At 64.9% G+C, this 27944-nt stretch overlaps 2 protein-coding genes across 2 annotated transcripts; one reads left to right on the top strand and one right to left on the bottom strand.

Moving 5' to 3' along the window:
• Positions 1-99: 99 nt before the first annotated feature.
• On the bottom strand, positions 100-16142 carry ITGA3 (integrin subunit alpha 3). The gene is made up of 25 exons (XM_054281457.1): positions 15976-16142; positions 10335-10456; positions 10162-10244; positions 9053-9302; positions 8775-8858; positions 7587-7794; positions 6378-6571; positions 6048-6136; positions 5730-5866; positions 5549-5635; positions 5410-5477; positions 5194-5330; positions 4264-4410; positions 4087-4184; positions 3816-3981; positions 3639-3707; positions 3390-3469; positions 3222-3299; positions 2776-2878; positions 2050-2220; positions 1840-1953; positions 1618-1731; positions 1011-1109; positions 793-918; positions 100-285 (listed from the first exon to the last, which is right to left on the bottom strand). The coding sequence occupies exons 1-25, from the start codon at positions 16140-16142 to the stop codon at positions 175-177; spliced, it is 3102 nt and encodes a 1033-aa protein (XP_054137432.1). The 3' UTR covers positions 100-174.
• Positions 16143-19455: 3313 nt separating this feature from the next.
• DLX3 (distal-less homeobox 3) lies at positions 19456-24155 on the top strand. The gene is made up of 3 exons (XM_054281455.1): positions 19456-19774; positions 20791-20981; positions 23832-24155. Exons 1-3 carry the CDS (start codon positions 19456-19458, stop codon positions 24153-24155), a joined length of 834 nt encoding a protein of 277 aa, XP_054137430.1.
• Positions 24156-27944: the final 3789 nt, after the last annotated feature.

Here is a 27944-nt window from a genome sequence, read left to right as displayed (position 1 = left end):
GGAGCGGCGATCCTGGAGCCGCCGGGAGAGCCCGCCGAGCCCTGCGGGACCCTGCGGGACAGAGGAAGAGGAGAGGAGGCTGAAGAGGAGGAAGGTGCCGCCGCAGCCCGGCCCCACGGGGCATTACCAGGCGGGGCCCGCGGCGCTCGGGGGGGGCACGGGGGGCGCCCCCCGTTAGTAGTCGTCCGTGAGCCGCTCGGTTTCCGACGGCTGGATCCTCATCTCCGCCTTCTGCCCCTTGGCCTCGTACATGGCCCGGGTGTTGGCCCGCCGGAAGAAACCGCACTGCAGGGAAGGGGACAGGGTCAGGGGGTCGGGACAGCGGCTGGGGGGGGTCCCGGGGCAGGGGGATGCCCCACAGGGATGCTGCGGGGTGGGGGGCTCCTGCAAGACCCAGCGACCCCTCCTGGGTAAAAGAAGGGGTTCAAGAAGCCCATGGGGGCTGTGGGGGTCCCCCAATCCCTGCAGCACAGCCACAGGGAAGGAGGTCCAGCCCTGCTTTGGTGCACACCCCAAAATGTTTTGCACCCCAAACACGTTGGGGATGTCTCTGCTCCTCTTCCTCATCTCTCTCCAGGCAGGAATCTTCCTCCAGGGATGGCACCACCCACCTGGGGGACACCTGCCACCCTCGGGGGGCACCTTCCAGCCGAGGGGACAATCCAGCCGCGCGTCCCTCGTGTCCCTCGCCAGGCAGGGAGGAGGTGGCCACGGGTGACATGAGCCCGTTGGGTCTCAGCGCGGCTCCTGCACCCCCTCCACCCTGGGAAGGGGATTTGGGACCCCCCTCACCTTCCAGAGGAGGAGGATGATGAGCCCCAGCAGCAGCAGCCCGGCTGCCACGGACACCAGCACCAGCCAGAGCGCGATCTCGGCCGGCTGCTCCTCCTGCAGCTCCGAGTCCACGTCCACCGAGAACTGCGGGGTGGGAAGGGGCTCGTTGGGGCCGGGGGCTCCAGCGGCCCCAGTCCCGCCCAGTCTGCCCCAGTGAGGGCCCTGGTGAGGCTCACCCGCACCGTGTGGTTCCTCATGGTGATGGTGGGCACCTGAGAGCGCAGGAACAGCGTGGCCGTGCCCGTCACCTTGACGCGGTCAAAGTCACGGAACTCCTGGGGACAGGGACGGGGATGGGCATGGGACACACACAGGACAACACGGGGATGAGGGAGGGGACATGGATGAGGAGGACATGGATGATGGGGACATGGATGATGATGGGGACATGGATGATGATGGAGAGATGGATGATGGGGACACGGATGATGGGGACATGGATGATGATGGAGACATGGATGATGAGGACATGAATGATGGGGACATGGATGATGATGGAGACATGGATGATGGGGACATGGATGATGATGGAGACATGGATGATGAGGACATGAATGATGGGGACATGGATGATGGGGACACGGATGATGATGAAGACATGGATGATGATGGAGACATGGATTGTGGGGAGATGGATGATGATGGAGACAAATGATGGAGACACGGATAGAGCAGGGACACAGGTGACAGCAGGGACACACAGAGGTGGCTGCCAGCTCTTGGCAGACCCTGAGCCCTGTTTAACCCCCCCCAGGGCTCAGGCAGCCCCTGGGTGGCACTGACCTCGATGAAGGTGCTGTTCCAGACGCGGGCGCGCAGGCTGAAGCTGGAGGGGAGCTGCGTGTGCAGCAGGGGACACTCGAGCCACACGCAGCGCGCCGTGCCCGCCGAGCAGCTCTGGGGGCACACAGGGGTCATGGGGGGCCCAAAGCACCGCCCTGGTGCCCGAGAGCAGCGGGGACAGTGCCTGGAATGGGGAATGCTCCACCCAACCCCACTCCTTACCAGCACGGCCTCGGAGCGCGGGCGCCGGCCGGTGGCCAAGGTGACCGGGGGCTCCCCCGGCTCGGGGGGCTCCAGCTCCCGCCGCCGGCGGGATGGAGCCTGGTCCTGCAGGAGCTGAGGGGGGAACGAGAGCATCAGAGCCGTGCCGGGGGGCTGAGGGACCCTCGCAGGTGGGACAGGAACACGGCCCTGAGGGCACCGGGGACTCACGGTGAGGTTGAGGGGGTTGAGGAGCCCCCCGGGGGGGTGACACGTGTCGTTGCCGTTCACCAGGATCTCGGTGGGGTACAGGAGCCATTTGCCGTTGGGGATCTCGTAGGGCCACTCGAAGCCCAGCAGGATGGTGCCCAGCGTGCCCAGGGACTCGCCTTTGGTGGTCACCTGTGGGAGGTGGGTCCGGTATTCCCAAATCCGCCTCCCTAAGGTATTCCCAAATCCACTTCCCTCCTGCGTTCCTAAATTCTCCTTCCTCCGGTATTCCCAAATCCACCTCCCTCCAGCATTCCCAAATCCATTTCTCTCTGGCGTTATCAAATCCTCCCTCTGGCATTCCCAAAGCTGCTTCCCTCTGGCGTTTCCAAGTCCACTTCCTTCCTGCGTTCCCAAATCCTTCTCCCTCCGGCATTCCCAAATCCGTTCCCCTCCCGCGTTCCCAAATCCTCCTTCCTCTGTCGTTCCCAAATCCTCCTTCCTCTGGCATTCCCAAATCTGCTTCCCTCCAGCATTCCCAAATCCTCCTCCCTCTGGCATTCCCAAATCTGCTTCCCTCTCACGTTCCCAAATCCTCCTTCCTCTGGTATTCCCAAATCTGCTTCCCTGCAGCATTCCCAAATCCTCCTCCCTTCCCAGCATTCCCAAATCTGTTTCTCTCCGGCATTCCCAAATCCGTTTCCCTCCCATGTTCCCAAATCCGCTTCCCTCCGGCACCCAGCTCACCTGGAAGTCGAAGGTGAGGGGGCTGCCCACGTCCTGCTCCTGTTTCATGGCCGACTCGCCCACCACGGCCCCGCTGAAGTAGGACTGGATGTGGGACGAGGCTCTGGGGACGGGATGGGGCACGGGAACGGCGTGAGGGACACGGGGGACATCCCATTGGGGACATCCCATTGTCCCCTGTCCCCTCCCGGGACACAGAGGGCTGGCACAGCCAGACTCAGGTGAGGCAATGGAGGGGACACAGAGAGGGTGCAGGGGACACCAAGGGGTGCAGGGGACACAGAGGGGATGGAGGGGACACAGAGAGGGGTGCAGGGGACACAAAGAGGGTGCAGGGGACACAGAAGGGTTCAGGGGACACACAGAGGGGTGCAGGGGACACAAAGAGGGTGCAGGGGACACTGAGGGGTGCAGGGGACACACAGAGGGGTGCAGGGGACACTCACATGCTCAGCGAGGACTGGATGCTGTAATCCACCAGCAGCTTGGCCAGCACGGGCTGCAGATCCCCCTGCGTGCTCTGCCTGCCGGGGCACCGGGATGGGGGCACCGGGATCGGCATCTCCCGGTCCCACCGGGCCCGTCCCCGCCCCCGGCCCGCCCCTCGCACTCACGTGGACAGGTCCAGCCACACCTCCACCTCCCGCGTGTCCAGCGTGATCCCGATGGCCTCGAAGGTGATGGTCAGCTCTGCCTGCATGGGGCGGGGGGCACGGGGAGCAGCTCAGCCCTGCTGAGCCCCCCAGGAAGGGCCGGGGGGCGGCTGGGGACGGCTGGGGGCAACTGGGGGGCAACTGAGGGGCAGCTGGGGGGCAGCTGGGGACGGCTGGGGACGGCTGGGGACGGCTGGGGGCAGCTCTCACCCTCTGGTTCCTCTTGAAGGGGTTTCCCAGCTCGCACAGCACCGTGTCCCCAAAGGTGCAGGCTCCACTCTGGGGGGGACAGGAGGGTCAGGAGCCCCCTCAGGAGCACCCGGTGGGACCCGACGGGTCAGGAGCCCCCTCAGGAGCAGCCGGTGGGACCCGGGGCGCCCCCCGTACCGGGCGCACGGAGGAGGGCAGCAGGCTGGGGGGCACGGTGACGTTCAGCAGGGCCTCGTGCGCGTCCTCGCCGTTCCAGGGCGCCGAGGGCGCGTTGGTGATGTTGATGCTCAGGTGCAGCTTGCGCACGTCCCGGCTGTACTGCAGCACCTGGGTGCCGTTCACCCTGCACGGGGACAGCGGGGTCAGCGTCACCGTGGCATGGGGACAGCCATAGGGGATGAGGGGACACCCCCAGGGGACCAGGGGACACGCAGGGCCCCGCTGTCACCTGGGCAGAGGCTGGTTCTGCTCGGTGACGAAGCTGCTGCGCAGCTGGAGGTTGCTGTAGCACTGGTTGTCGGAGCCGCATTCCTTCTGGAACTCGATCTGCAGGGACAGGGATGTCCCCTGAGCCCCTGCCACGCTGGTGGCACACCAGAGGGTCCCCCCACCCTGCCTGGCACACCTTGGTCTCGTTCTCGTGGGACTGGTCCTGGTTGAGCACGGGGAAGGCGTCCAGGGAGTGGGGGCCCAGCTGGAAGGTTCTGGGCCTCTCCAGCAGGGAGTAGTTCATGGAGAGCACGATGGGGTGCAGCTTGTCCCGCACGTTGTCCTGTGGGGTGGGATTTGTGTGACCCCAAACTCAGCTCCAGCCATGGCTGGGGAGCCCCTCCGCTGCTGGGAGCCCAGGGAGAGACCCCAGAGATGATCACAGGGATGGAGGGATGGATGGATGGATGGATGGATGGGTGATGGATGGATGGATGGATGGATGGATGGATGGATGGATGGATGGATGATGGATGGATGGGTGGATGGATGATGGATGGATGATAGATGGATGATAGATGGACGGAAGAAGGGATGGATGGATGGATGGATGATGGATGATGGATGGATGGAGGGATGGATGGAGGATGATGGATGGATGATGGATGGATGGATGGATGGATGGATGATGGATGGATGGATGATGGATGGATGGATGGATGGATGGATGGATGGATGGATGGATGGGTGATGGATGGATGATGGATGATGGATGGATGGATGATGGATGGATGGATGGATGGATGGATGGATGGATGGATGGATTGATGGATGATGGATGGATGGATGATGGATGGATGATAGATGGACGGAAGAAGGGATGGATGGATGGATGGATGATGGATGGATGGATGGATGGATGGATGGGTGATGGATGGATGGATGGATGATGGATGGATGGATGATGGATGGATGGATGATGGATGGATGATGGATGGATGGATGGATGGATGGATGGATGGATGGATGATGGATGGATGGATGATGGATGGATGGATGGATTGATGGATGATGGATGGATGGATGATGGATGGATGGATGGATGGATGGAGGCAAGGATGCTCACCAGCAGCAGGAGCTCCTGGGTCTGGCAGTGCGTGTCGGGCATGGAGAAGTCCCCAGTGTAGGTGGCAGATTGGGACCCTGAGAACCTGACCCTGGGCGGGTGCCGGTCCTTGTCGGCCTCCAGCGTGTACTGCAGGGCTGGGGGACAGCACAAGTTATCCAACACCCCCACAACGTGTCCCCATGTCCCCGTGTCCCCCCAGCACCCCCCACTCACTGATCCTCTCGCTGTAGTTGGGGTCCCCCGCGCTCTGGTTGTAGGAGAAGCACAGTGTCACCGTCATGCTGGGGGGACAAAGGGGCTGTCAGCCGAGCCAGGGCTGCCACCAGCAGCCACGGGGACACCGGGGACTCACCAGGACTTGGGCGTGCACTGGGCAGGGTCCACCTTGCTGGGGGTCACCGTGAAGGTCTTGTCCAGGATGTTGATCACGGGCCGGGCTCTGGGCAGGGATTGGGGTTGGCTGAGCCCCCCAGCTCTGTGCCCACCCCAGGGATGGCAGGGGGGACACCTGTCCCCTGTCCCCATTGCTGTACCTGAGCAGGACCACTCTCTCGCTCAGGCTGCCCACCAGCAGGTCCGGGTAGGAATTCCCGTCCATGTCCAGCCCCCCGCTCAGCGAGTACCCGAAGGTTTTGATCCTGGTGGGGCCCAGCTCTGCCCCGCTGATCACCTGCATTGGGGAGCAGGGGGGTCTCAGGGCTGGTCCTGGGGAGGGGTCCAGGCCCTGGGGAGGGGTCCAGGTACTGGGAAGGGATGCAGATCCTGGGGACGGATGCAGGTCCTGGGGACGGATGCAGGTCCTGGGGACGGATCCAGGTCCTGGCCCGCTCAGGGCTCCCTGGGGCCGTTACCTGCCGGGGCCGGTCCTGCAGCCCCTCGGCGCTGCTGTGGTAGATGTAAACCTTGCCAGGCCCCTCAAAAGGAGCCCCCACGGCGATATCTGGGGGGACAAGAGCAGAGTCAGCCCTCAGAGCCCTCCCTGTGACCCCAAACTCCAGCCCTGGCCACGTCTAGGGTCCCCCCTTCCCGTGAGACCCCACAAACTCAGCACAGGACAGGCAGAAGGAATAATGGGACAACCAGGATCTCCAACCTCTCCCAAATCTTGTCCTCTTCGCCCCAAACATCTCCAGAGACGTCCCAGGCCCCCTCCTTTCCTGAGCCCCCCACAAAGTGCTCACCCTGGAAGCCGTCCTGGTTGATGTCCCCGATGCTGGCCAGGGCGAAGCCGAAGCCGGAGTAGCTGGGCCCGGTGAGGACCAGGCTGGGGAGCTGCTGGAAGCCCCCAGCCTCGTTCATGTACACGAACACGGCGCCCCCCACCTCCTGCTTCCTCTCAAAGTAGTAGGGGGCGCCCACCACCAGGTCCTGCCACCTGTGGGGACAGCAGCGGGGGTGCTCGGGGTGGGGCTGTGACACGGCCCTGACCCCACACACCTGGAGTGGGGGGGACACCCCAGAGGTGTGAAAATGGGACCCCCCCACCGAAAGAAACCTCCCCAGCCCAGAGCTGGGACCCACAGGGGAGCTGCTCCAGGTGAGACCCCCAACCCTGGGGGCTGCAGGGTGCCCCAGGTGAGACCCCCACCCGTGGAAACTGTGGGGTCCAAGCCCACCTGAGCTTCAGGACACCCTAAGTAAGACCCCCCACCCTCAGGAGCTGCAGGATGTCCCAGGTGAGACCCCCACCCCTAGGAGATGCAGGGAGCCCCAAGTGAGACCCCCACCCATGGGAATGTTGGGATCTAAGCCCACCTGAGCTTCAGGACACCCGAAGTAAGACCCCCAACCCCCAGGAGCAGACAGGCCCAGCCCAGGTGAGCCCAGGTGAGCCCCAGGTGACCTTCGGGCAGCCCCAGGTGAGCCCAGGTGACCTTCGGGCAGCCCCAGGTGAGCCCCAGGTGACCTTTGGGCAGCCCCAGGTGAGCCCAGGTGAGTCCCAGGTGAGCCCAGGTGAGCCCCAGGTGACCTTCGGGCAGCCCCAGGTGAGCCCAGGTGAGCCCAGGTGAGCCCCAGGTGAGCCCCAGGTGACCTTCGGGCAGCCCCAGGTGAGCCCAGGTGACCTTCGGGCAGCCCCAGGTGACCTTTGGGCAGCCCTAGGTGAGCCCAGGTGAGCCCCAGGTGAGCCCAGGTGACCTCCAGGCAGCCCCAGGTGAGCCCAGATGAGTCCCCCGTGAGCCCAGGTGAGCCCAGGTGAGCCCCAGGTGAGCCCCAGGTGACCTTCGGGCAGCCCCAGGTGAGCCCAGGTGAGCCCCAGGTGAGCCCCAGGTGACCTTCGGGCAGCCCCAGGTGAGCCCAGGTGACCTTTGGGAAGCCCCAGGTGACCTTTGGGCAGCCCCAGGTGAGCCCAGGTGACCCCGCCCCGCAGCCCGGGGCTCGCAGCCCCTCACCCGTCGTTGTTGAGGTCGGCCAGGGCGAGGGCGCTGCCGAAGTAGGAGCCGACCTGCGGCCCCGGGAGCAGCAGGCTCCGGTTCAGCGCCTGCCGGGCCCCGCGGCTCAGCAGCAGCACGGCGCCCGTGTGCCGGTACCGCGGCGCGCCCGTCACCAGCGTCACCGCGTCCTGCTGCAGCACCGCGCTGCGCACCTCGGCCGTGTACCCTGCGGGGAACGCGTCAGGAGCGGGGAACGGGACCCCCGAGATCCCCTCGTGTGCTCCCCGAGACCCCCGCACCGTGCAAAGCCCACCCCGGGACCCCCGTACTGTGCAAAGCCCGCCCTGAGACCCCTGTACCGTTCAAAGCCCACCCCGGGACCCCTGCACCGTGCAAAGCCGACCCTGGGCCTGGGGATCTCGGGGGGAGCACTGGGAACGGCTCACACCCTCCCTAAGTGTCCCCAAGTGTCCCCAAGTGCTCCCGAGTGTCCCCGGGTGTCCCTGAGTGTCCCCGAGTGCTCCCAAGGGTCTCCAAGTGCTCCCCAAGTGTCTCTGATTGTCCCCAAGTGCTCCCAAGTGTTCCTGAGTGTCCCCGAGTGCTCCCAAGGGTCCCCAAGTGTTCCCAATTGTTCCCAAGTGTCCCCAAGTGTTCCCAAGTGTCCCTGATTGTCCCCAAGTGCTCCTAAGTGTCCCCAAGTGTTCCCAAGTGTCCCTGATTGCCCCAGAGTGCTCCCTAAGTGTTCCCGAGTGTCCCTGAGTGTTCCCGAGTGTCTCTAAGTGTTCATGAGTGTCCCCAAGTGTCCCCGAGTGATCCCAAGGGTCCCCGAGTGCTCCCAAATGTTCCCGAGTGTCTCTAAGTGTCCCTGAGTGTCCCCGAGTGCTCCCAAGTGTCCCTGAGTGTCCCTAAGTGCTCCCAAGTGTTCCCGAGTATCCCTGAGTGTCCCCAAGTGCTCCCGAGCATTCCCAAGTGTCACTAAGTGTCCCCAAGTGTCCCTCACGCCTTCAACATCCACGCCCAAAACTCACAGCCCCCAAAGCTCCTCCTCACCCATCTTCTCTATCCATGTCACCCCAATGCCACCACTGTCCCCCCACTCTCACCATCCCAGGGGGGTCTTCAAGCCTCCCTGAGCCCCCCCCCACCCCTTTAGCACCCATCCTCCTCCTCCTCCTCGCCCCAAACCCCCTGGAGTTCCCCCCACACCTATGTAGGTGTTGCCGTTCCTGGTGTTGGGGTAGGAGAAGTCGTGCAGGTCCCACGTCTCCCTCTGCAGCATGTAATCGGTGCCTGGGGCGGGGAGGGGGTCACACTCAGCACCGGGGGGTCCCACAGGGGCACAGGTGGACCTCGGGGAGGGGCTGGGGGGTCCCAAAGGGGCGTGGGCACCTCGGAGAAGGAGGTGTCCCCAAAGGGAACCCCCAAGGAAAGCGGTGCCCAGAGGGGTGACCCCAGGGCTGGCAGGTCCCCCCCTGTCCCCTCACCCTGCCAGTTGTAGGCACCGGGCGCCCCGAAGTAGATGATGTTGGTGCTGAAGCCGGCGCTGGTGCCCATCTGGCACATGCCAGTCTCGTCGGTGTCGGTGTTGGCGTTGCACATCTCGTTGTGGTACGTCTGCCACTCGTCCCCCAGGTCCAGGCGCAGGTCATTGCCGCGGACGTAGCACCGGCCGACCATGCGGCGCTGGGCCTCGGCCCCCGACCACAGCACCCGCGTGTAGCGGTGGGCACAGGCCTGGGGACAGCAGGGACAGACAGGGGACAGCTCAGGGACAGACAGGGACAGCCACAGCACCCGCGTGTAGCGGTGGGCACAGGCCTGGGGACAGGGACAGGGACAGACAGGGACAGCCACAGCACCCGCGTGTAGCGGTGGGCACAGGCCTGGGGACAAACAGGGGACAGGGGACAGCTCAGGGACAGACAGGGACAGCCACAGCACCCGCATGTAGCGGTGGGCACAGGCCTGGGGACAGAGGGGACAATGAGGTTCAGGAGACACCCCAAAGGTGCGGGGACACCCCAAGGTTGTGTGTGTGTAGGGATCTGGGTGTGCAAGGATCTGGAATGTGGGTGTGCAGGGATCTGGGATCTGTGTGTAAAAGGATCTGGGATCTGGGTGTGCAAGGATCTGGGATCTGGGTGTGCAAGGAACGGAGTGTGCAAGGAACTGGGATCTGAGTGTGTAAGGATCTATCTGTACAAGGACCTGGGATCTGGGTGTGCAGGGATCTGGGATCTGGGTGTGCAGGGATCTGGGTGTGCAGGGATCTGGGTGTGCAAGGAACTGGGATCTGGGTGTGTAAGGATCTGGGTGTGCAAGGACCTGGGATCTGGGTGTGCAAGGATCTGGGATCTGGGTGTGCAGGGATCTGGGATCTGTCTGTACAAGGACCTGGGATCTGGGTGTGCAGGGATCTGGGTGTGCAAGGAACTGGGATCTGGGTGTGCAAGGATCTGGGATCTGGGTGGGCAGGGATCTGGGATCTGGGTGTGCAAGGACCCGGGGTCTGGGTGTGCAAGGACCTGGGATCTGGGTGTGCAAGGACCCGGGGTCTGGGTGTGCAAATGCCCACGGTGCCCCCCAGACTCACCAGGACCCTCCCCGGGGGCTGCCGCTGGCTGGCCACTGTCACCCCCAGCCACATGTCCTCGATGATGGCCTTGTCCGGCTCATCTGCGGGGGAACAGCCGGCCTGAGAGGGGGTCCCCCCTCCTGGGGTGGGGTCTGGGGTGGTCACACACCCCCCGGGGGGGGGTCACCCACCCTTGAGCTCGATGGGCAGGCGCTGGCAGTCGTGGGTGGTGGCACTCAGGGGACAGGCGTACACGGCGCCCGTCCGCGTCCCGTTCACCGGCTCCGCGGCCTGGGGGGCCCCCACCAGCAGCCTGGGGGGCACAAAGGGGGCAGGGGGTGGCTGATGGGGGGCAGGTGTGACCCCCAAACCCCCCAACTCATCATGGGGTGTCCTGGGGAGGGGACACTTGGGGGACATCGGAGCTGCTTTCCCTGAGATTGTCACACCCTGACACCCCCAAATAACGGGGTCAGAGCTGGAGGGGGACACAGGGACCCCAAATGGCCTCAGGGACAGACTGACAGAGTCATTGCCCCCCCCACTCCTTCCCAGACCCCATCCCATGGCTGAGCCTCCATCCCCGTGCATGGCGGTGGGAACAGGGGTCACAGTGACCCCCCCAAACCTCAGTGACCCCCCAAACCTCAGTGACCCCCAAAACCTCGCTGCGCTGTGGGGAAAACAAGGCCCCGGGGAGGCCCCATCCCTGTAAACACCCCCGGCCCTTCCCGGGCGGGCTTTGATCCCTCCGCAGCCCCGGCAGCTGCGGCGTGTCCGGCACGACAGCGACAGCGCCGAGCGGCCGTGCCAGGGAATGCGGGACCGGGAACAGAGAACGTGGGACGGGGAATGCGGGACCGGGAATGCGGGACGGGGAACGGGGAATGAGGGACAGGGAATGCGGGATTGGGAATGCGGGACGGGGAACGGGGAATGAGGGACGGGGAATGCGGGACCGGGAATTCGGGACGGGGAACGGGGAATGAGGGACGGGGAATGCGGGACCGGGAATGCGGGATGGGGACACAGCCCCGGGAACGGGGACGGCAGCTGGGGCCGACACCCCTCATGTGGGACAGACACCCCTCATCCCGAACACCCCTATCCAGGACAGACACCCCTCACCCGGGACAGACACCCCTCAGTCCAGACAGGCTTGGCCAGCACAGGGCTGGCAGCACCTCCCAGGGGTGACCTTCCCCAGGAGGGCAGTGCCACGGGGACATTGACATTCCAGCCCCTCCAGGCGATGCTGAAGGGACCCCCCACCCCAAAGGAAGATGCCGGGGACCCCAAGCAAGGCCCCGTGGGCCCGGCAGGGGCACTGGCACGGCCGCAGGGCTCCGGAAGGGCCAGCCTTTCCGCAGGGAAGTCCTCCGGGAGCGCCGGGACAATGCGTGGAGGTGGCCGGGATGGGGGAGGAAGTGCCGCCCTCGGGCAGGCAGGGGACAGGGACAGGGGACACGGCACCCAGGACACAGAGAGGACATGGAATCCAGGACACAGCACCCAGGACACAGCACAGAGGACATGGAGGGGACACAGCACCCAGGACACGGAGGGGACATGGCACCCAGGACATGCCACACAGGACATGGAGGGGACACAGGACCCAGGACACGGAGGGGACATGGCACCCAGGACACGGCACACAGGACATGGAGGAGACACGGCGGGGACACAGCACCGAGGATATGGCACACAGGACATGGAGGGGACACAGGACCCAGGACATGGAGGGGACACGGGGGGACACAGCACCCAGGACATGGAGAGGACATGGAGGGAACACGGCATGCAGGACACAGAGGGGACATGGCACCCAGGATGTGACACCCAGGACTTGGAGGGGACATGGAATCCAGGACATGGCACCCAGGACATGGAGAGGACACGGTACCCAGGACACGGCACCCAGAGCTGCTCTCTGGGCACTGCTGTACCGAGCTAGCCAATGCTAGCAGGGCCACCAGCGAGGACAGGGCCGATCGCGCTGTCCCCATCCCAACACCAGCGAGGACAGGGCCGATCACGCTGTCCCCATCCCAACACCAGCGAGGACAGGGCCCATCGCGCTGTCCCCGCGGCAGCGCCCGCGGGCAGGGAGTGCCGGGAAGCTGAGCAGAAGCCGAGCAGAAGCCGAGCAATGCGGGCCCGGCAGCGCGGGCACGTCCGGGCGGGCCGGGCGCTGACTCAAAGCCCAGGCGCAGGAGGAATGCGGGGCCCCGGGCAGCCCCCGCCCCGGCACGCCGGGACCCCCCCGGGCCGCTGAGTCAGCCCCGGGCGGCAGGTGGGGGGGTTGGCACGGCTGGGGGGTCCGGGGGGGCTGCTCCCCGCAGGAATGCCAGGATGGGGGTGCTGGAGAGGGGGAAAGGGAAGGGAGTGAGGGGGGACGGCTGTGGTGATGCCAGCTCGGCACAAAGGAATCTGCCCCCCCCCAGCTGCAAGGGAGGGCACAAGGGGCACCATTGTCCCTCTCACCTGGGGGAAGTGACTCAGGGCAGCTGCCGTGACTCAGAGCTGGGGGGGTCCTGCCCGCACACCCCGAACCCCAGCGGGACCCCCCAGGCTCCCCCGGTGGTCCCGGCCCAGGCAGACCCCGCGGTGCCGGGGGGCGGGAGCCCACCCAAGCCAGGCAGCTCCGGCACGCCGCTGCCTCCGGGCAAGATTCCCGGCACGGCACGGCACGGCACGGCACGGCAGCCCACCCGCAGCTCTGTCTGCTCCTGGGCCAGGGGGAGCGCGGGACGCGGGGCCCTCCCGAGCACGGGGCTGTCCCGGGGGAGCGGGGCTGGGGTTTGGGGGGCCGGGACCAGTTTGTGGCGCTGGTCCCGCTGGGCCGGGGGGACGGGGCTGTGCGGAGACGGTCATAGAGCGGCACGAGGGGGAGGCCGGGACGGGAGGGACGCAGGAATGCGAGGCCGTGCTCCGTCCTAATCCGCCCTGGATGGGAGCGGGGGGGCTCCCTGCCAGCGCTGGCTCAGCGGGGAGCGGGGGCTGGGGGGGGTCCGGCCACCAGCACCCCAAAGTGCGGCCCCCATGGGGTGGGAGAGGCGAGGGTGGCAGAGAATCCCACCCGGACACCCCAGCATGGAACAGGGGGGTCGTGCACCCCCCCAACCCAGAGCCCCCTCCCCAGGGAGCAGCTGGGCAGCGAGGGGGGCTCCTCATCCATCTCCCACCGGGGGGAGGAGCAGGCGGGGGGACCCGGCCCGGCCCCGGTTCCTCCCCAGTTCACCAGGGGGGTCCCCGGGCACGCAAATCCAGCGGGGCCCCTCTGGGAAGGAGCCGGGAGAGAGGGGAAACAGCTCCTGGATGGATGGAGGGATGGAGGGATGGATGGATGGATGGATGGATGGATGGACGGACGGACGGACGGCCCGCCCCACATCCGTCCCCCTGCTCCTGCCGAGCAGCCGCAGCCCCGCAGGACCCCGGCGGACTCGGGCCAAGGCAGGGGGAGCTCAGCCAGCTCCAGCAAGCCGCAAAAGCGCGGCCGGGGGGAGGGAAAGCCGGGAACGCGGCCAGCAGAGCGCTCTCCTCCTCAGCAGCCAGCTGGAATCGGGAGAGACCCCCGAGCCCCGGCAGAGCCTCAGCTCCCACCGCGCTGCGCGTGTGGGTGCTGCCTCCCCTCCGGCTGCGCATTTTGGTGGCGTGGGGGTGGTTTTAGCTTTCCTGGAGCGGCTCTGCCGTGCCTCAGTTTCCCCAGGTCAGCCCCCAAACCCCGCCGGGCCGGACCGAGCGCAGGCGGCTCCGGTGGGAGCGGCCGGACGCGGGCGGCGCAGGGGGAGCTCGGTAATCTCGGGAGCGCTGATAAGAGCCCCGCTCCCAGCCCGCGCTCACCTGGCCGGGGAGGGGCGAGCAAACAAACCAAGCCTGGCGTGGGCACAAACAAACCCGGCGGGGATCGGCGGGGCGGAACTGGGGGGGCTCCGCCGAATGCGGGGAATTCGGGAGCGCCGCCGCTGCCCCGGAGCGTCCCTCGGTGCCGACGGCCAGAGCTGCAGGCAGCCCCCCAAAACAGAGCCCGGGACAGACGGGGCATGACGGCGGCAGGAAATGTCCCTTTCCTGTCCCCACCCTGCACCTGTGTGAGCAGAGGGCACCGCAGCCTCCACCCGGTACCGGGGCGCGGCCCCCCGGGGGACCCCCCAGCGCCGGTCCCACCACCCCGAACCGGGGCACCCCAAGGACGGAGAGAGCCCCGCGCTGCCCACGGAGGCTCCCGGGGACCGGGAGTGGCCGGGGGGGTTCTGGCTCCGGACCGCGCTGGGACACGCTGGGACACGCAGGTGCGGGGGTGGCTCGTCCCTGTCACAGCCCCCCCAAACCCCCCCGGGGCCGTTGTGGGCAGACACGAACGGATCCGTCCCGGTGCCGCCCGCCACCCCCGCCCGGTGGCACCGGAGCGGGCAGGGCCCGGCCGCTGGGGGGACCCGGGTGTTCCCCGGGGCAAGGGGGGGGTCCCGCACCCCCCGAGCTCCGCAGGGAACGGCTCCGCTCCTCCCGCACGGGAGCGGCCGCCGCTCCTCGTCCCACGGCCCCGAATGCATCCCTGGAATGCGGAGCGGCACATGCCTGCACCGGCAGCTGCCGCCGCCCCCCCCGGGAAAACCGGGATCCCGGGGGGCTCCAAGGGATCCCCGGGGGACTCCAAGGACCCCCACCCGCAGCCCGGAGAGTCGCGGGAAGGTGATCCAGCAGAAAAGCGTGCCCTTGAGCGGGACACCGCCAGCCCGGCCCTGCGGCGGAGCCGGCACCGGCACGGACGGGAATTCCCGCCCGGGAGCGACCGGGAACGGGAGCGGGGACAAGGGGGGACACAGCGGGGGATGGCACGGGCACTGCTCCGCCTGAAAAGGGCTTTTGTTGGGGCTTAGCCCGGCCGGCAGCAGGAACCACAGCCCAACAGGTTCCCGGGCACGGGGCCCCGCCGGCACCGGCAGCGGCACCGGCGGCGGCTCGGGGGCACCGGGGGCGCCGCCACCGCCCTGCTGAGGGCGGGCGCCGGCCGGGACCGCTCCGGTGGAGAGGGATCCCCCAAAGAGGGGCTCTGAGCGCACCCGGAGCGACACGGGGGGGTCCCCATGCTGCTGCCAGCCCCCCCCCCCCCCCCCCGCCGGTGTTACCGGGACCCCGCTGCGGGGAATGGGGAGGGGGCTCGGGGTGGGACCCCCAGCGATGGGACCCAGACAATAGCGGGGTGCGGAAAAGCTACGAGCAGGAGACCCCCCCTCAGCTGGGCTCTGGGACCACCAGCGCCCCCCCCCCCCCATACCCGGACCCCCCCACCCCCCCTCCAGGTGCGCCCCGCCCCCACAGCGGCGGCGCGGGCTCCGGACTTCGCCCTGACACAGAACAGGGACCCCCCCCCCCCCACAGGGACCCCTCCCCACCCTGGGGACCCCCAACACCCCCGGGGGACCCTCCGTGCCACAGAGACCCCACCCCACGTGGGACCCCCATCCCAAGGGGGGCTCCTCACCCCCTCAGGGGATACCCCCCCCTCTGCCCCGCCCCACTGGGACCCCTCCCCACCCCATGGCGACCCCGACCCCAACGGGGACCACTCCCAACGCCGCCGCCCCCACCAGGGACCCCCCCTTCTCGGGGACGCCCGCAGGTAAAGCGCTGTCTCACCCTCCTCCTCCTCCTCCTCACGGGGGTCCCAAGCACCGGAGACCCCCCCGATCCTCCCGGGGACCCCCGCACCCCACGGGGGACCCCTCCCCGTTATTCCCCGTCCCACCCCCCTCCCTCAGGTGAATCTCCCCCTGTGGCTCTCCCGCAGTGCCCGGGGCTCGCCCCCCGCCCCCCGGCCGCGCTCACAGGCTCCGCTCCCGCCGCTCCGTCTCCCGGTGCAGCGCTACCGAGAAGCCGAACAGGGCTCCGCCGGGGCCCTCCTTGAGCACCGGGAAGGTGCGGTCCAGGTTGAAGGCGGCGGCGGCGCCGAGCAGCACCGGGCCGAGCCCGAGCAGCAGCCCCGGCAGGGCCATGTCCCGCACCGGCCGCCGTACCCGCCGTGAGCCCCACCGGGGCCGGTGCGCGGGAGGGGGCGGGGCCGGGCGGGGCCGGGGCGGGGCGGGGCCGCTTCCGGACACGCCCCTTAAAGGGACCGCGCACCGCTCTGCGCTCCGCGGGTACCTGCGAGCGCAGGTGTGCGAGGAGGGACGGGCGGGCGCACCTGGGGCAGCTGCGGGACCCCCGCGGGAGAATCGCGACCCCCAGGCCCCGCCCCTGCCCGGCCACGCCCCCTGCCACACCCTCCGTGTGTCCCCCCACGGCAGCATCGCCGTGGCTGTCACCGTCCCGACCCCGGCAAAGGTCACCGGGAGCCGCCGCGCCGCTCCCACCGTGCCGGGAAATCCGGCTGGGGGGGCTGCAGGATGTCCTGTGCTGTGTCCCCCGCCCCGTGTCCCCGCGCCCCCGTGCCGTGTCACCGGCCCTGGAAAGAGTGACGGCAGCAGGGACACCGCGGGCAGCGCAGCTGGCACTGGCACAGGGACCTCCCTGTGCCCATCCCGTGTCCCGCATCCCCATCCCCTGTGCCCATCCCGTGTCCCAATCCCTCTCCCCATCCCTTGTCCCATTCCCTGTCCCCATTCCCCTGTCCCCTCCCCTTGTCCCCTGTCCCATCCCCTGTCCCCACGCCGGCCCCGCCCGTCGCGCCCCCGGTGACACCGATGACGTCACCGCGCGGTGTCATTGCCCCCAAAGGCCACGAGGTGACGCCATTGACCCAAAGATGCTCGGTGGGGCTGGGGGGGGGGGGGGGGGGTTGGGGGCTCACCAGGGGCACCCCCAGCCCTGTGGGGGACACTCGGGGGGTCCCGACCGGACCCTGAGCCCAGCCCTGCCCGTGGGGTCCCCCCCGAGACCCCCGGGTGCCCCAGAACAGCGATTTGGGGTGCCCCAGCCCCCCAAACCGCCCCCCAGCCCCTCCCCACCCCGAGCTCCCGCATTTGGGGTTCCGCAGGAGCCAGCCCGGCCCGGCAGCCCCAGAGCTCCCAGTGCCAGACTGGTCCGGGACTGGCCGGACCCGCTCCCCCTCCAGCCCCGCTGCCCTCCCCGGCCTCCAGCTCCACAACCGGCTTTTCCTGCCGCGGCTGCCGCTCCCGGCGGGGCCCAGCCCTGGCGACAGCGCGGCTGGAGGGCGACAGCCAGGCTGGGGACCTGCGGATGGCCCGGCGGCTCCCGGGGACCCTGGGAACCTCCCAGGGAATCCCGGCGCGGCTCCCAGGGCTGGGCTGGGCTGCTCCCAGACACTTCTGTCCCCCTCGCGATGAATTCCTGGAATCCCCAGCCACAATTCCCACGTGGGGAGTGAGGTCGTGCTGTTCCCGGGGTCACTCTTGGTCTCCTGCAGAGCCTTCTGCTCCCTTTGGGCATTCATTGCTCCTCTCTTTATTTCTGCCAATCTGTTTCTATTATTTCCATTCCTTTCTCTTTCTATTTCTATTATTTCTATTTCTGTCCTTTTCCTGTTCTCGCTGTTACTCCTATTCCTATTTATTCCTATTCCTACTTCTAATCCTTTTCCTACTCATATTCCTGTTCTTCTTCCTATGCGTTCTTATTCCTCCTCTTATGCATTCCTATTTTATTTATCTGTGTCCCTATTCTTATTCCCATTCCTATTTATTCTTATTTATTCCTATTTGTATACCTGTCCTAATATTATTCTTATTCCCGTTCCTATTTATTCTTATTCCTATTTATTCCTATTTGTATTCCTATCCTAATATTATTCTTATTCCCGTTCCTATTTATTCTTATTCCTATTCCTATTTATTCCTATTTGTATTCCTATCCTATTATTATTATTTTTATTCTTGTTCCCATTCCTGTTCCCGTTCTCATTCCCGTTCCCCTCTTCCCATTTTCCTCTTCCCATTCCTGCTCCTTTCCCATTCCACATTTTTCTCCCTCTTTCCTCGCGTTTAGGGCGGTACCGGGACTCGAACCCTCGGTACCGGAACGTTCCGGCGGTACCGGGACTCGAACCCGGGGCCCCGGCGGTTCCGGCAGTAGCGGGACTCGAACCCGCGCCCCCTGAGACGCGGTGCAGTTCCAGCCATGGCCGCCAGGCGGAGCCGTTGCCCCGCGCGGCGGGACGGGCCGGGGGGACCCGGGGGGCACCGCGGGGACAATGCGGGGAGGGGGGACGGGGACACCACACCCAGGGGACAGGAGGGGACACACGGAGGACAGCAGGGGACACATGGGGGACAGGAGGGGACAGCCCTGCCGGGTCACGGACCCAGCCCCCCCCCCCAGCCCCCCGGTTCCTGTCAGGGGAAGCTCCTGCCCGCAGCAGCAGAGACCCCTCCCCAAAAACAAGAGTCTCACTTGCAGAGCCCCCCCTCTCCAGGCGCCCCCCGGACAGCCCTGCTGGTGGCCGGGGGGAACCAGGGATGGCCCGGAACCCCCGGCTGGGTCACGCTCTGGGGGCCCTGGGGGCAGCAGAGAGGTCACGGCTCTGAGTAGGGGTGGGAGAGGGACACAGAGCCCCGGGGTGTCCCCCCAAAATCAGCGCTTGTCCCTGCCCCGAGGTGCCCCCAGCGCGAGGGGAGCGTGGCAGGGTTGGGGGTACAGGAGGATCCTCGGGGGGCTCTGCCTGGGGGTGGTGTTGGACTGGGGGACGTTGCTGGGAGAAGGGGGAGCAGGGGAGAATTGGGAGGCCACAAACAAACCCCTAAAGCACGGATCCATCCCAGACCCAAACCCCATCCCCCCTTCCCTGCCCCACAACAAACACCCCCAAACATCCTCCAAAAGCCCCAAAGTCCCCTTGTAAACAACCCCATCCTGCCCCACACAGTGCCCCCTGTGTCCCCAGGACCCCCCCCTCCTGCAGACAGGACCCTGCACACTTTATTTACCCCCTCACCCTCCTTCACCCACTCTTTGTTGTTTCTTGAGAGACAGAAAGAAAAAAAAAAAAAAAAAAAAAAAGAAGAAGAGAGAGAGAGAGAAAAAAAAAAAAAACCCACACAGGAGGAGGCAGGAGCCTATTTTGCCTCCCAGGCAATATTTCTGGAGCCAATCGGAATGCGCACCCACCCTGCCCTGCTCCCTAATTAAAGGCTTTAAGCAGGCGGCCGGGGCCGGAGGTTTGGGCACAGTGTCTCGGTGGCTCCTCGGAGGCAGCAGCAGCAGCAGCAGCAGCAGCAGCAGCAGCAGCAGCCGCAGCAGCAGCAGCAGCAGCAGCCGCAGCCCCAGCGCCGATCCCAGCTCGGGGCGCTCCAGGCCGCCAGGTTGGGGGGTCCCCGGCGCGGGCCCGCAGCCGCCCCCTCCCCGCTGCCCGCCATGAGCGGCTCTTTCGATAAGAAGCTCTCCAGCATCCTGACGGACCTCTCGGGCTCGCTGAGCTGCCATGCAGCCTCCAAGGACTCTCCCACCCTGCCCGAGTCCTCGGTCACCGACCTGGGCTACTACACGGGCCAGCACGACTTCTACCCGGGCCAGTCGTACGGGCAGCCCGTGGGCCACTACCCCTACCCGCAGTTCAACCTCAACGGCATCGGGGCCGCGGGCACCTACTCGCCCAAATCCGAGTATTCCTACAGCCCCTCGTACCGCCAGTACGGGCACTTCAGGGAGCAGCAGCTCCCGGCGCAGGAGGCAGGTACGGACAGACAGACGGACAGGGGGGACCGGGAACGGGGCGGCCCCGCTGCTCCTGCGGGGCTCCGGAGGGGCCTCGGTGGGGTTTGAACCCTGGGATTTGTGGGGTTTAAACCCTGGGATTTGTGGGGTTTAAACCCTGGGATTTGTGGGGTTTTACGCCTGGGATGTGTGGGGTTTTATCCTGGGCTTTTGGGGGTTTTAACCCTGGGGTTTGTGGGGTTTTACCCCTCGGACTTTGTGGGGTTTAAACCCCCCGAACTTTGTGGGGTTTTACCCCTGGGCTTTTGGGGTTTTAACCCTGGGATTTGTGGGGTTTAAACCCCGAGCTTTGTGGGGTTTAAACCCCCCGAACTTTGTGGGGTTTAAACCCCGAGCTTTGTGGGGTTTTACCCCCCGAGCTTTGTGGGGTCTCACACCTCGGGCTCTGTGGGGTTTTAAACCCCGGGTTTTGTGGGGTTTTACACCCTGGGATTTGTGGGGTTTTAACCCTGGGCATTTGTGGGGTTTTAACCCCCCGATCTTTGTAGGATTTTACCCCCCCGAGATTTATGGGGCTTTACCCCCCCCGATCTTTCTGGGGTTTTGCACCCTGGGCTTTGTGGGATTTTAACCCTGGAGCTTTGCGGCGTTTTAGCCCTCAGAGTGTCCCCAGTTTGTGGGGTTTTAACACCCCGCTTTTCGTGGGTTTTAACCCCGAGGTCTTTATGGGGTTGGGCCCCTCCGTGTGTCCCCTCTTTGGGGACAGGGACCTCCTCCTGGTGTCCCCGCTTTGGGGACAAGGGGCTGCTGGCGGCTCAGCCGTTCCCGCGGGGACGCACCGGGACCGATCCGTGCTGGATGCAGAGTCCGGGAACGTCCCGGGGGTGTCCCAGAGATTGTGGGGGCAGGGGATGGGGCGATGCCAGCACCCGAGCGGGGTGACAGCGAGCTGGGGACGGGGGGGACACCGGGCTGGGGACGGGGGTGACACCGAGCCCCGGGAGCCTTTCACGCCTCACCCGCGCCCTCCCGCAGTGTCCGTGAAGGAGGAGCCGGAGCCCGAGGTGCGGATGGTCAACGGGAAGCCCAAGAAGATCCGCAAGCCCCGCACCATCTACTCCAGCTACCAGCTGGCCGCCCTGCAGCGCCGCTTCCAGAAGGCGCAGTACCTGGCACTGCCCGAGCGCGCCGAGCTGGCGGCACAGCTGGGGCTCACCCAGACCCAGGTGAGGCTGGACCCCCACCCCCGGCACCCCAAATCGCCTCCCCGGCACCCCAAATCCCTCCCCGACACCCCCAAATGCCTTCCCCGACTGCCCAAATCCCCTCCTCGACATCCCAAATCCCTCCCAGATACTCCAAATCCCTCCCCGACACCCCAAATCCCCTCTGTAAATGCTGGATTTGGGACGGGCTCGGCTCATCACAAGGATGGAGCTCCCCCCTTGCTGGGATTTGTGGGGTACCGGGGTGAGATTTCCCCATTGGAAGGAAAGGTGGAGAGGCAGCGCAGGGAGAGGGGACCCCAGGCGTGCCCCACTCGGCAGATTTGGCGTTTTTCCCAGTCCATTCAGCCGCCGGCCCCGTCCCAGAGCTCCCTGTTGGGTTTGGGGTTTGGAGTTTGGGGTTTGGGGCTGGTCCTGCCTGGCACCCGTGCCAGTCCCGGGTCAGGGCACGCCCGCTGTCCCAGGAATGTGGGGCACCGAGTCTCGGGGCTCTCGGGACATCCCATCCCCACAGCGGCTCCTGACCCCAAATCCTGCCAGAACAGGGACCCGAGGCTCCCTGCCTGCCCAGACTTCCCGGGGCTCCCCTGCCCCGTCCCGCTCGGTTCGTGCCGGCAGAAGGGATTTGGGGACCGGTTCCACGCCCGTGTCCCCAGCGCTGGGGTGGCCCTGCAGGCTGGACTGGAAGAGCCGGGACGTGCGGGAAGGGCTTCTCCTCCTCCTCCTCCTCCTCCTCCCGCGAGCCGCCCGCCTTCCAACCAAACCCTCTTGGGGTTCTTGGGGTCCCGCCTGGCACGGGGACAAATCCTCCCCTTGGCTCTGTGGGGACAGCGCTGTCCCCGCTGTCCCCGCAGCCCGCGACTCCCCCGCGCCCCATCGCGGTGCCCTCCCTGCCTCGGGGCCGGCGCCGGCGCCCTTGTGCCGCCCTTGGCCTTCCTCCTCCTCCTCCTCCTCCTCCTCCTCCTCCCTTGGGCGATGAAGCAATCGGGGCCACTCGGCAAAGGGCTGACGGAGCGCGTCACCCGCTCCCAGAGGGACATCCTGTTTGGGTGACAAGCAGCGCCACCCCCGCCCCTCGCCCAGGGCGTCCAGCGCCGCCTCGCCCAGCGCGGGGACGCTCCCGACGCCCGGCGAGTGGCGTGACGGGCTCCTCGTGACGCCCGTGTCCCCAGAGGGGGCTCGGTGACACCCCAGAGGGGGCACGTGGGGGCTGTGCCTGTCCAGGAAATGTCACTGTCCATGGAATGTCCGTGCCCCTGTCCGTGGATGTCCATGGAGTGTCCATGGTGTATTCATGGTGTGCCCATGTCCATGGAGTGTCCATGTCCCTGTCCATGGAGTGTCCATGTCCCTGTCCATGATGTGTCCATGGATGTCCATGGAGTGTCCATGTCCCTGTCCATGATGTGTCCATGGAGTGTCCATGGATGTCCATGATGTGTCCATGGATGTCCATGGTGTGTCCATGGAGTGTCCATGATGTGTCCATGTATGTCCATGGTGTATTCATGGTGTGTCCATGTCCATGGAGTGTCCATGTCCCTGTCCATGATGTGCCCATGGATGTCCATGGTGTGTCCATGTCCATGGAGTGTCCACGTTCTCCGTGACACTCACACCAAGGGTGACATCCCAAGTGTCCCATGACACCCCTGTCCCCAGGAGTTTCCTGCTATGCACCATTTGGGGTCCCCATGATGTCCCTTAGTGTGGCGCCTCATGTGCCACCTGTGTCCCTTGTCCCTTCCTATGTGCCAGAGTGTGTCCGGGGTCACTGTGACCCTCTTGTCCCTTCCCGTGTCTCTGGGGTCACCCTGACCCCCTTGTCCCTTCCCGTATCTTTGGGGTCACTCTGACCCCATGTCCCTTGTCCCTTCCCATGTTTTTGGGGTCACTGTGACCCCCATGTCCCTTCCCGTGTCTCTGGGGTCACCCTGACCCCCATGTCCCAGGCTGGTTCCAGTGCCCAGGGAATCCCCTGTCACCCCAATATCCCTTCCTGTATTTCTGGGCTGCCCATGACCCCCTTGTCTGGTGTCCCTACGATCCAAACCACGCCATCCCTGTCCCCTCCCCTCTCCCCCATCCCTCCCATTCCCTTCCCAGCTCTCTGACCCTTTTCCCTGTCCCCATCCCATCCCTCCCATTTCTGTGCCAGGTCCTGACCCTTTTCCCTGTCCCCATCTCACTCTCCTGCTCCCTTCCCATCTCTCTGACCCTTTTCCCCGTCCCCATCCCTCCCATTCCCTTCCCATCTCTCTGACCCTTTTTCCCACCCTCCCTGTCCCTTCCCACCTCTCTGACCCTTTTCCCCGTCCCCATCCCATCCCTTCCATTCCTGTGCCAGGTCCTGACCCTTTTCCCTGTCCCCATCCCATGTTACCACTCCCTTCCCATCTCTCTGACCCTTTTCCCTGTTCCTATCCCATGCCTCCCATTTCTGTGCCAGGTTCTGACCCTTTTTCCTGTACCCATACTTCCCATTCCCTTCCCATCTCTCTGACCCTTTTCCCGGTCCCCATCCCACCCTCCTGCTGTGTTCTCAGCTCTCTGACCCCATCTCACCCTCCCATTCCCTTCCTGGGGCTTTTCCCTGTCCCCATCCCACTCTCCTGCTCCCTTCCTGGCTCTCTGACCCTTTTCCCTGTCCCCATCCCTCCCATTCCCTTCCCATCTCTCTGACCCTTTTCCCTGTCCCCATCCCTCCCATTCCCTTCCCATCTCTCTGACCCTTTTCCCTGTTCCTATCCCATACCTCCCATTTCTGTGCCAGGTCCTGACCCTTTTCCCTGTACCCATCCCTCCCATTCCCTTCCCCACCTCTCTGACCCTTTCCCCTCCTCCCCGCAGGTGAAGATCTGGTTCCAGAACCGGCGCTCCAAGTTCAAGAAGCTCTACAAGAACGGCGAGGTGCCCCTGGAGCACAGCCCCAACAACAGCGACTCCATGGCCTGCAACTCCCCTCCGTCCCCGGTGTGGGACAGCCCCGGCGCCGCCCGGACCCCGCTGCCGCAGCCGCTGCCCTACAGCTCCTCGCCGGGCTTTTTGGATGAGCACAACCCCTGGTACCACCCCCAGAGCCTCAGCGGCCCCCACGGACCCCCCCAGGCCCAGGCGGCGCCCCCAATGCACCACCCGTCCCCCGGGCCCCCCAGCACGGGCGCCGTGTACTGACCGCGGGCACAGAGACGCTGCACAACTCCTTGGCCTCCTTTTTTTTGATCCCCCTCATCCCCGTGGTTTGGGTTTTGTCTCCTGATTTGTCCTAAAAAAAACCCAAAAAACCCAACAACAAACCAAAGGAAAAGCACCCCTAGAAATGCTCCGCTCATCTCAGGACCCAAAGCTGCAAAGCCTCCACTCCCGGCGCAGGGAAATCCTTCAGGACTTTTGAATTTCTGAATTTTTTCCATCACCTTCTTCTTCACTCCTCGCCGGAGCTTTGCCTGCTGCGGTGACCCCGCCGGGCCGGAGGAGCCGTGTCACCACTGTCGCGACAGAGCGACAGGAGCGTGTCTGTCGCCAGCGGAGAGGGAGCTGCTCAGCCCCGGCTCCGGAATCGCTTTTGGGGCTCACAGACCCCCCACCCCAGCCGGAATCACCCGGGACCGTGCTCAGACCAGAAGGTGGTGATTTAAAATTAAATAAAAAATTGTGTAGCGGGTGGGGGGGGGGGGGGGTGAGGGGAAGGAAATATTTTAATATTTAAGCAGTTCAGGAATGGGTTTAAGTTATTGTTCGAAGAGAGAAACTCGTGTTCATCTCCGTTTTCTGGCTGTGCCTCTGGCTGTGGGTAAAGGGACGGCGAAAATGCCTCTTTTTTAAGGAAATCGACGACTTATTTTAAAGGAAAAAAAAAAAGAACCGAGCTCTTTCCTATTTTTTAAGAGAATAACGCTATTTTTTTAAGCAGAAAGTGCCGTTTTAAGGAGTGTTCATAGTGTTGTACAGTCCCGGGGATTTATTTATGTTGCCTTCTATAAATAGGGGTGTTTTGGGGGGAAAAAAAGGGAGTGTACATAAGGTTCGTTTGTATAAAGTTGTTCCAAACCAAACTGGTTTCGGTCTGGGTTTTTTTTGTCTATAATTTTTCTTTTTTTTTCCTAAGGAAAATCCCCCCCTGTTGATGGGAACCCCCCTCGGGTGTCCCTGAGTGTCCTTTGCTCCTTCCCCAGGGACCCAAAGCCGGGTTGGGAATGTTCATTAATAAAAATTCTGAATTTAAAGCTCCAAATTCCGCTTTTCCCCCTGTTTCTGGAGGGTTTTGGGGAGCAGCGTTTGGGGTTTTTCCACCTTGGGAAACGCGGATTTAAACCCCATTTTTGGGGACAGCTGCGCACGGGGTGGCACCGGGTGGTGTTGCCTCACCCCAAACCCCATTTTGTCCTTCTGAGAGGGAATTTAGGGCAGGAAAATGAAATTTTTTTCCCGGTTTTCAGAGCATTCCCTAAATGGCCGCGGGATCCTGCTGCTCCTACTGTGACCAGTGATCTCCCAGCCTGCTGTGCCCCCATGTCCCTTTTGGGGACACCGAGGTGGGGACAGCCAAACCCTCAAAGTTCCCAAAATCGGTGGGATTCGCACATTCCCTGCGGGTTTGGGGCGCTCCCCTGACCCCAGGAGCCCCAGAGGGGTGTCCAGGCTGTGGTGGCCCTGTCCTGCTGTCCCCAATGTCCCCCTCGCTGTGTCACGGGTGTGGGGTCTCCATCACCCCCGATGGCCGCGGGACCCCAAACCCCTCTTGGTTCCACTGGGGAGGCTCAGTGTCCCCAAATGTGTCCCCAAATGTTTCCCCAAAGGTGTCCCCAGATGTGTCCCCAAACGTGTCCCCAAGCAGGGACAAGCTCCCACCTCGCCCCCAAATCCCCCCACAAGCCGCAGCCCCAAATCCCCGTTCCCAATCCCACGGGAGGAGGAGGACGAACCGGAGCCCGGAGCTCCAACCGGCGCTTCGGAGGTTTCGCTTTAGATTTTATTTATTTAATTTTTTAAATTTAATTTTTTTTTTTCTCATTTAGAGGAGGAAAAAAAAAAAAAATCCCCAGGAAGGCGTTGGGTTACATATCCAGGGTTATGTAAATCCCGGGTGCCGCGCTGCCCACGGCCGGGCGAGAGCGGCGCTCCCAGCGCTGCCTGCACACCGTGCTGGCCCGGGAACGCCCGGGACAGACCCGGAGGATCCGGGACAAACCTTGGGGGGCTGTGGGACAAACCTGGGAATGCCCGGGACAAACCCGGGAACGGCCGGGACGAAGCTGGGGAGCACAGGGACAAACATGGGGGGATCCGGAACAAACCTAGGGGGCTGCGGGACAAACAAGGGAACGCCCGGGACAAACCTGGGGAGCACAGGGACAAACATGGGGGGATCCAGGACAAACCTGGGAATGCCCGGGACAAACCCCAGAACGGCCGGGACAGACCTGGGGAGATCCGGGACAAACCTGGGGGGATCCAGGACAAACCCGGGATGGCAGGACCGGGATCCTGTGGGTCCCAGCGGGGCGATGACAGTGCCAGGGTGGCAGTGCCAGGTGTGACAGTGCCAGGGGCCGCAGCGCCGGGGATGGCAGCGATGGGGGTGACAGTGCCAGATGTGGCATTGCCAGGGATAGCAGTGACAGGTGTGACAGTGCCAGGGTGGCAGTGCCAGGAGTTGCAGTAACAGGTGTGATAGTGCCAGGTGTGACAGTGCCAGGTGTGACAGTGCAGGTGTGACAGTGCTGGGGGTGGCAGTGCAGGGATGGCAGTGCCAGCTGTGACAGTGCCGGGTGTGCCAGTCCCGGGGTGGCACTGCCCGTGCCCCGCTGTCCCCCCGGGCCCAGCAGAGCCCTCCCAGCGCGCTCCCGGCTCCTGCCCCGTTGCGACACCCGCAGCCCTTGCGTCACCCGGTGCCAGCCCCGGGAGCGGGGGCAGCGCCCGCCCACGGCCCGGCCCGGCAGCCCCAGCCCTGGAGCCGGGCCCGGCCCAGCCTCGGCTCACCGGAGCCACGCCGGAGTCACGGGGCCGGCGGGGAACCGGGAGGGTCCCGAAAACGGGACAGCATTGCCACTTTAGGGGATCTGTCCCTGTCACCTCAGCACCGGCCCTTGGGGGGTCTGTCCCCATCATCGCCCCCTTAGGGGTCTGTCCCCATCACCGGCCCTTAGGGGGTCTGTCCCTGTCACCCCGGGTCTGTCCTGATGGGCACAGGGAGGTGACACCGCCGCCCAAAGCCACCCCATTCCCTGAATCCTCACTAGGGAGGGTGGGCTCCATCCTCGGGGAAAATCCCACTGGGAGCATCGCCCACCACGGCCTGGCCATGGATCCCAGCCCTGGGCTCCACAGCCCTGTGGGGACAGCTGGGGACACCTAGGCCATGGGATCAGCACCCTGGGGACACCTAGGCCATGGGGTCAGCACCCTAGGGACACCCATCCCATGGGATCTGCACCCTGGGGACACCCATCCCATGGGATCAGCACCCCAGAGCCCTCAGCTGAGGGACCAGAGCTCCCAGGAATGGGGACAGGGGTGTCCCCAGGGCCACCAGCCCCAGACAGGCTCCCATTTCCATCCCAGCCCCGATCCCTGCCCTTGATCCTGACCCCTCAGGTGGGATCTGGGGATAACCCCGTCCCTGAAGGTGCAAAAAGGTGCAAAACCAGAGCAGGTCCTGGAAAAGGGCAGGAAGGGGCCCTGGGGGCCAGGGATCACAGAGTGGGAATATTGGGAGCCAGGATTGTGGGTTGGGAATTTCAGAAATCAGGATCATGGAGTGGAAATATCAGGAATGAGGATCATGGGAGGAGAATGTTGGGGGCCAGGATCATGGGGTGGGAATTTCAGGGGTCAGGATCATGGAACGGGAATACTGAGGGCCAAGATCATGGGGTGGGAATATCAGGAACCAAGATCATGGAATGGCAATATCAGGGGTCAGGATCATGGAGTGGGAATATCAGGAACCAGCATCAGGGG

The sequence above is a fragment of the Melozone crissalis genome, unplaced genomic scaffold, assembly GCF_028551555.1.
Source record: "Melozone crissalis strain CALT ecotype California unplaced genomic scaffold, PUWL_Pcris_2 ptg000032l_1, whole genome shotgun sequence".
In the NCBI taxonomy this organism is placed as follows: Eukaryota; Metazoa; Chordata; class Aves; order Passeriformes; family Passerellidae; genus Melozone; species Melozone crissalis.
This window is presented reverse-complemented; position numbering and strand designations above follow the sequence as displayed.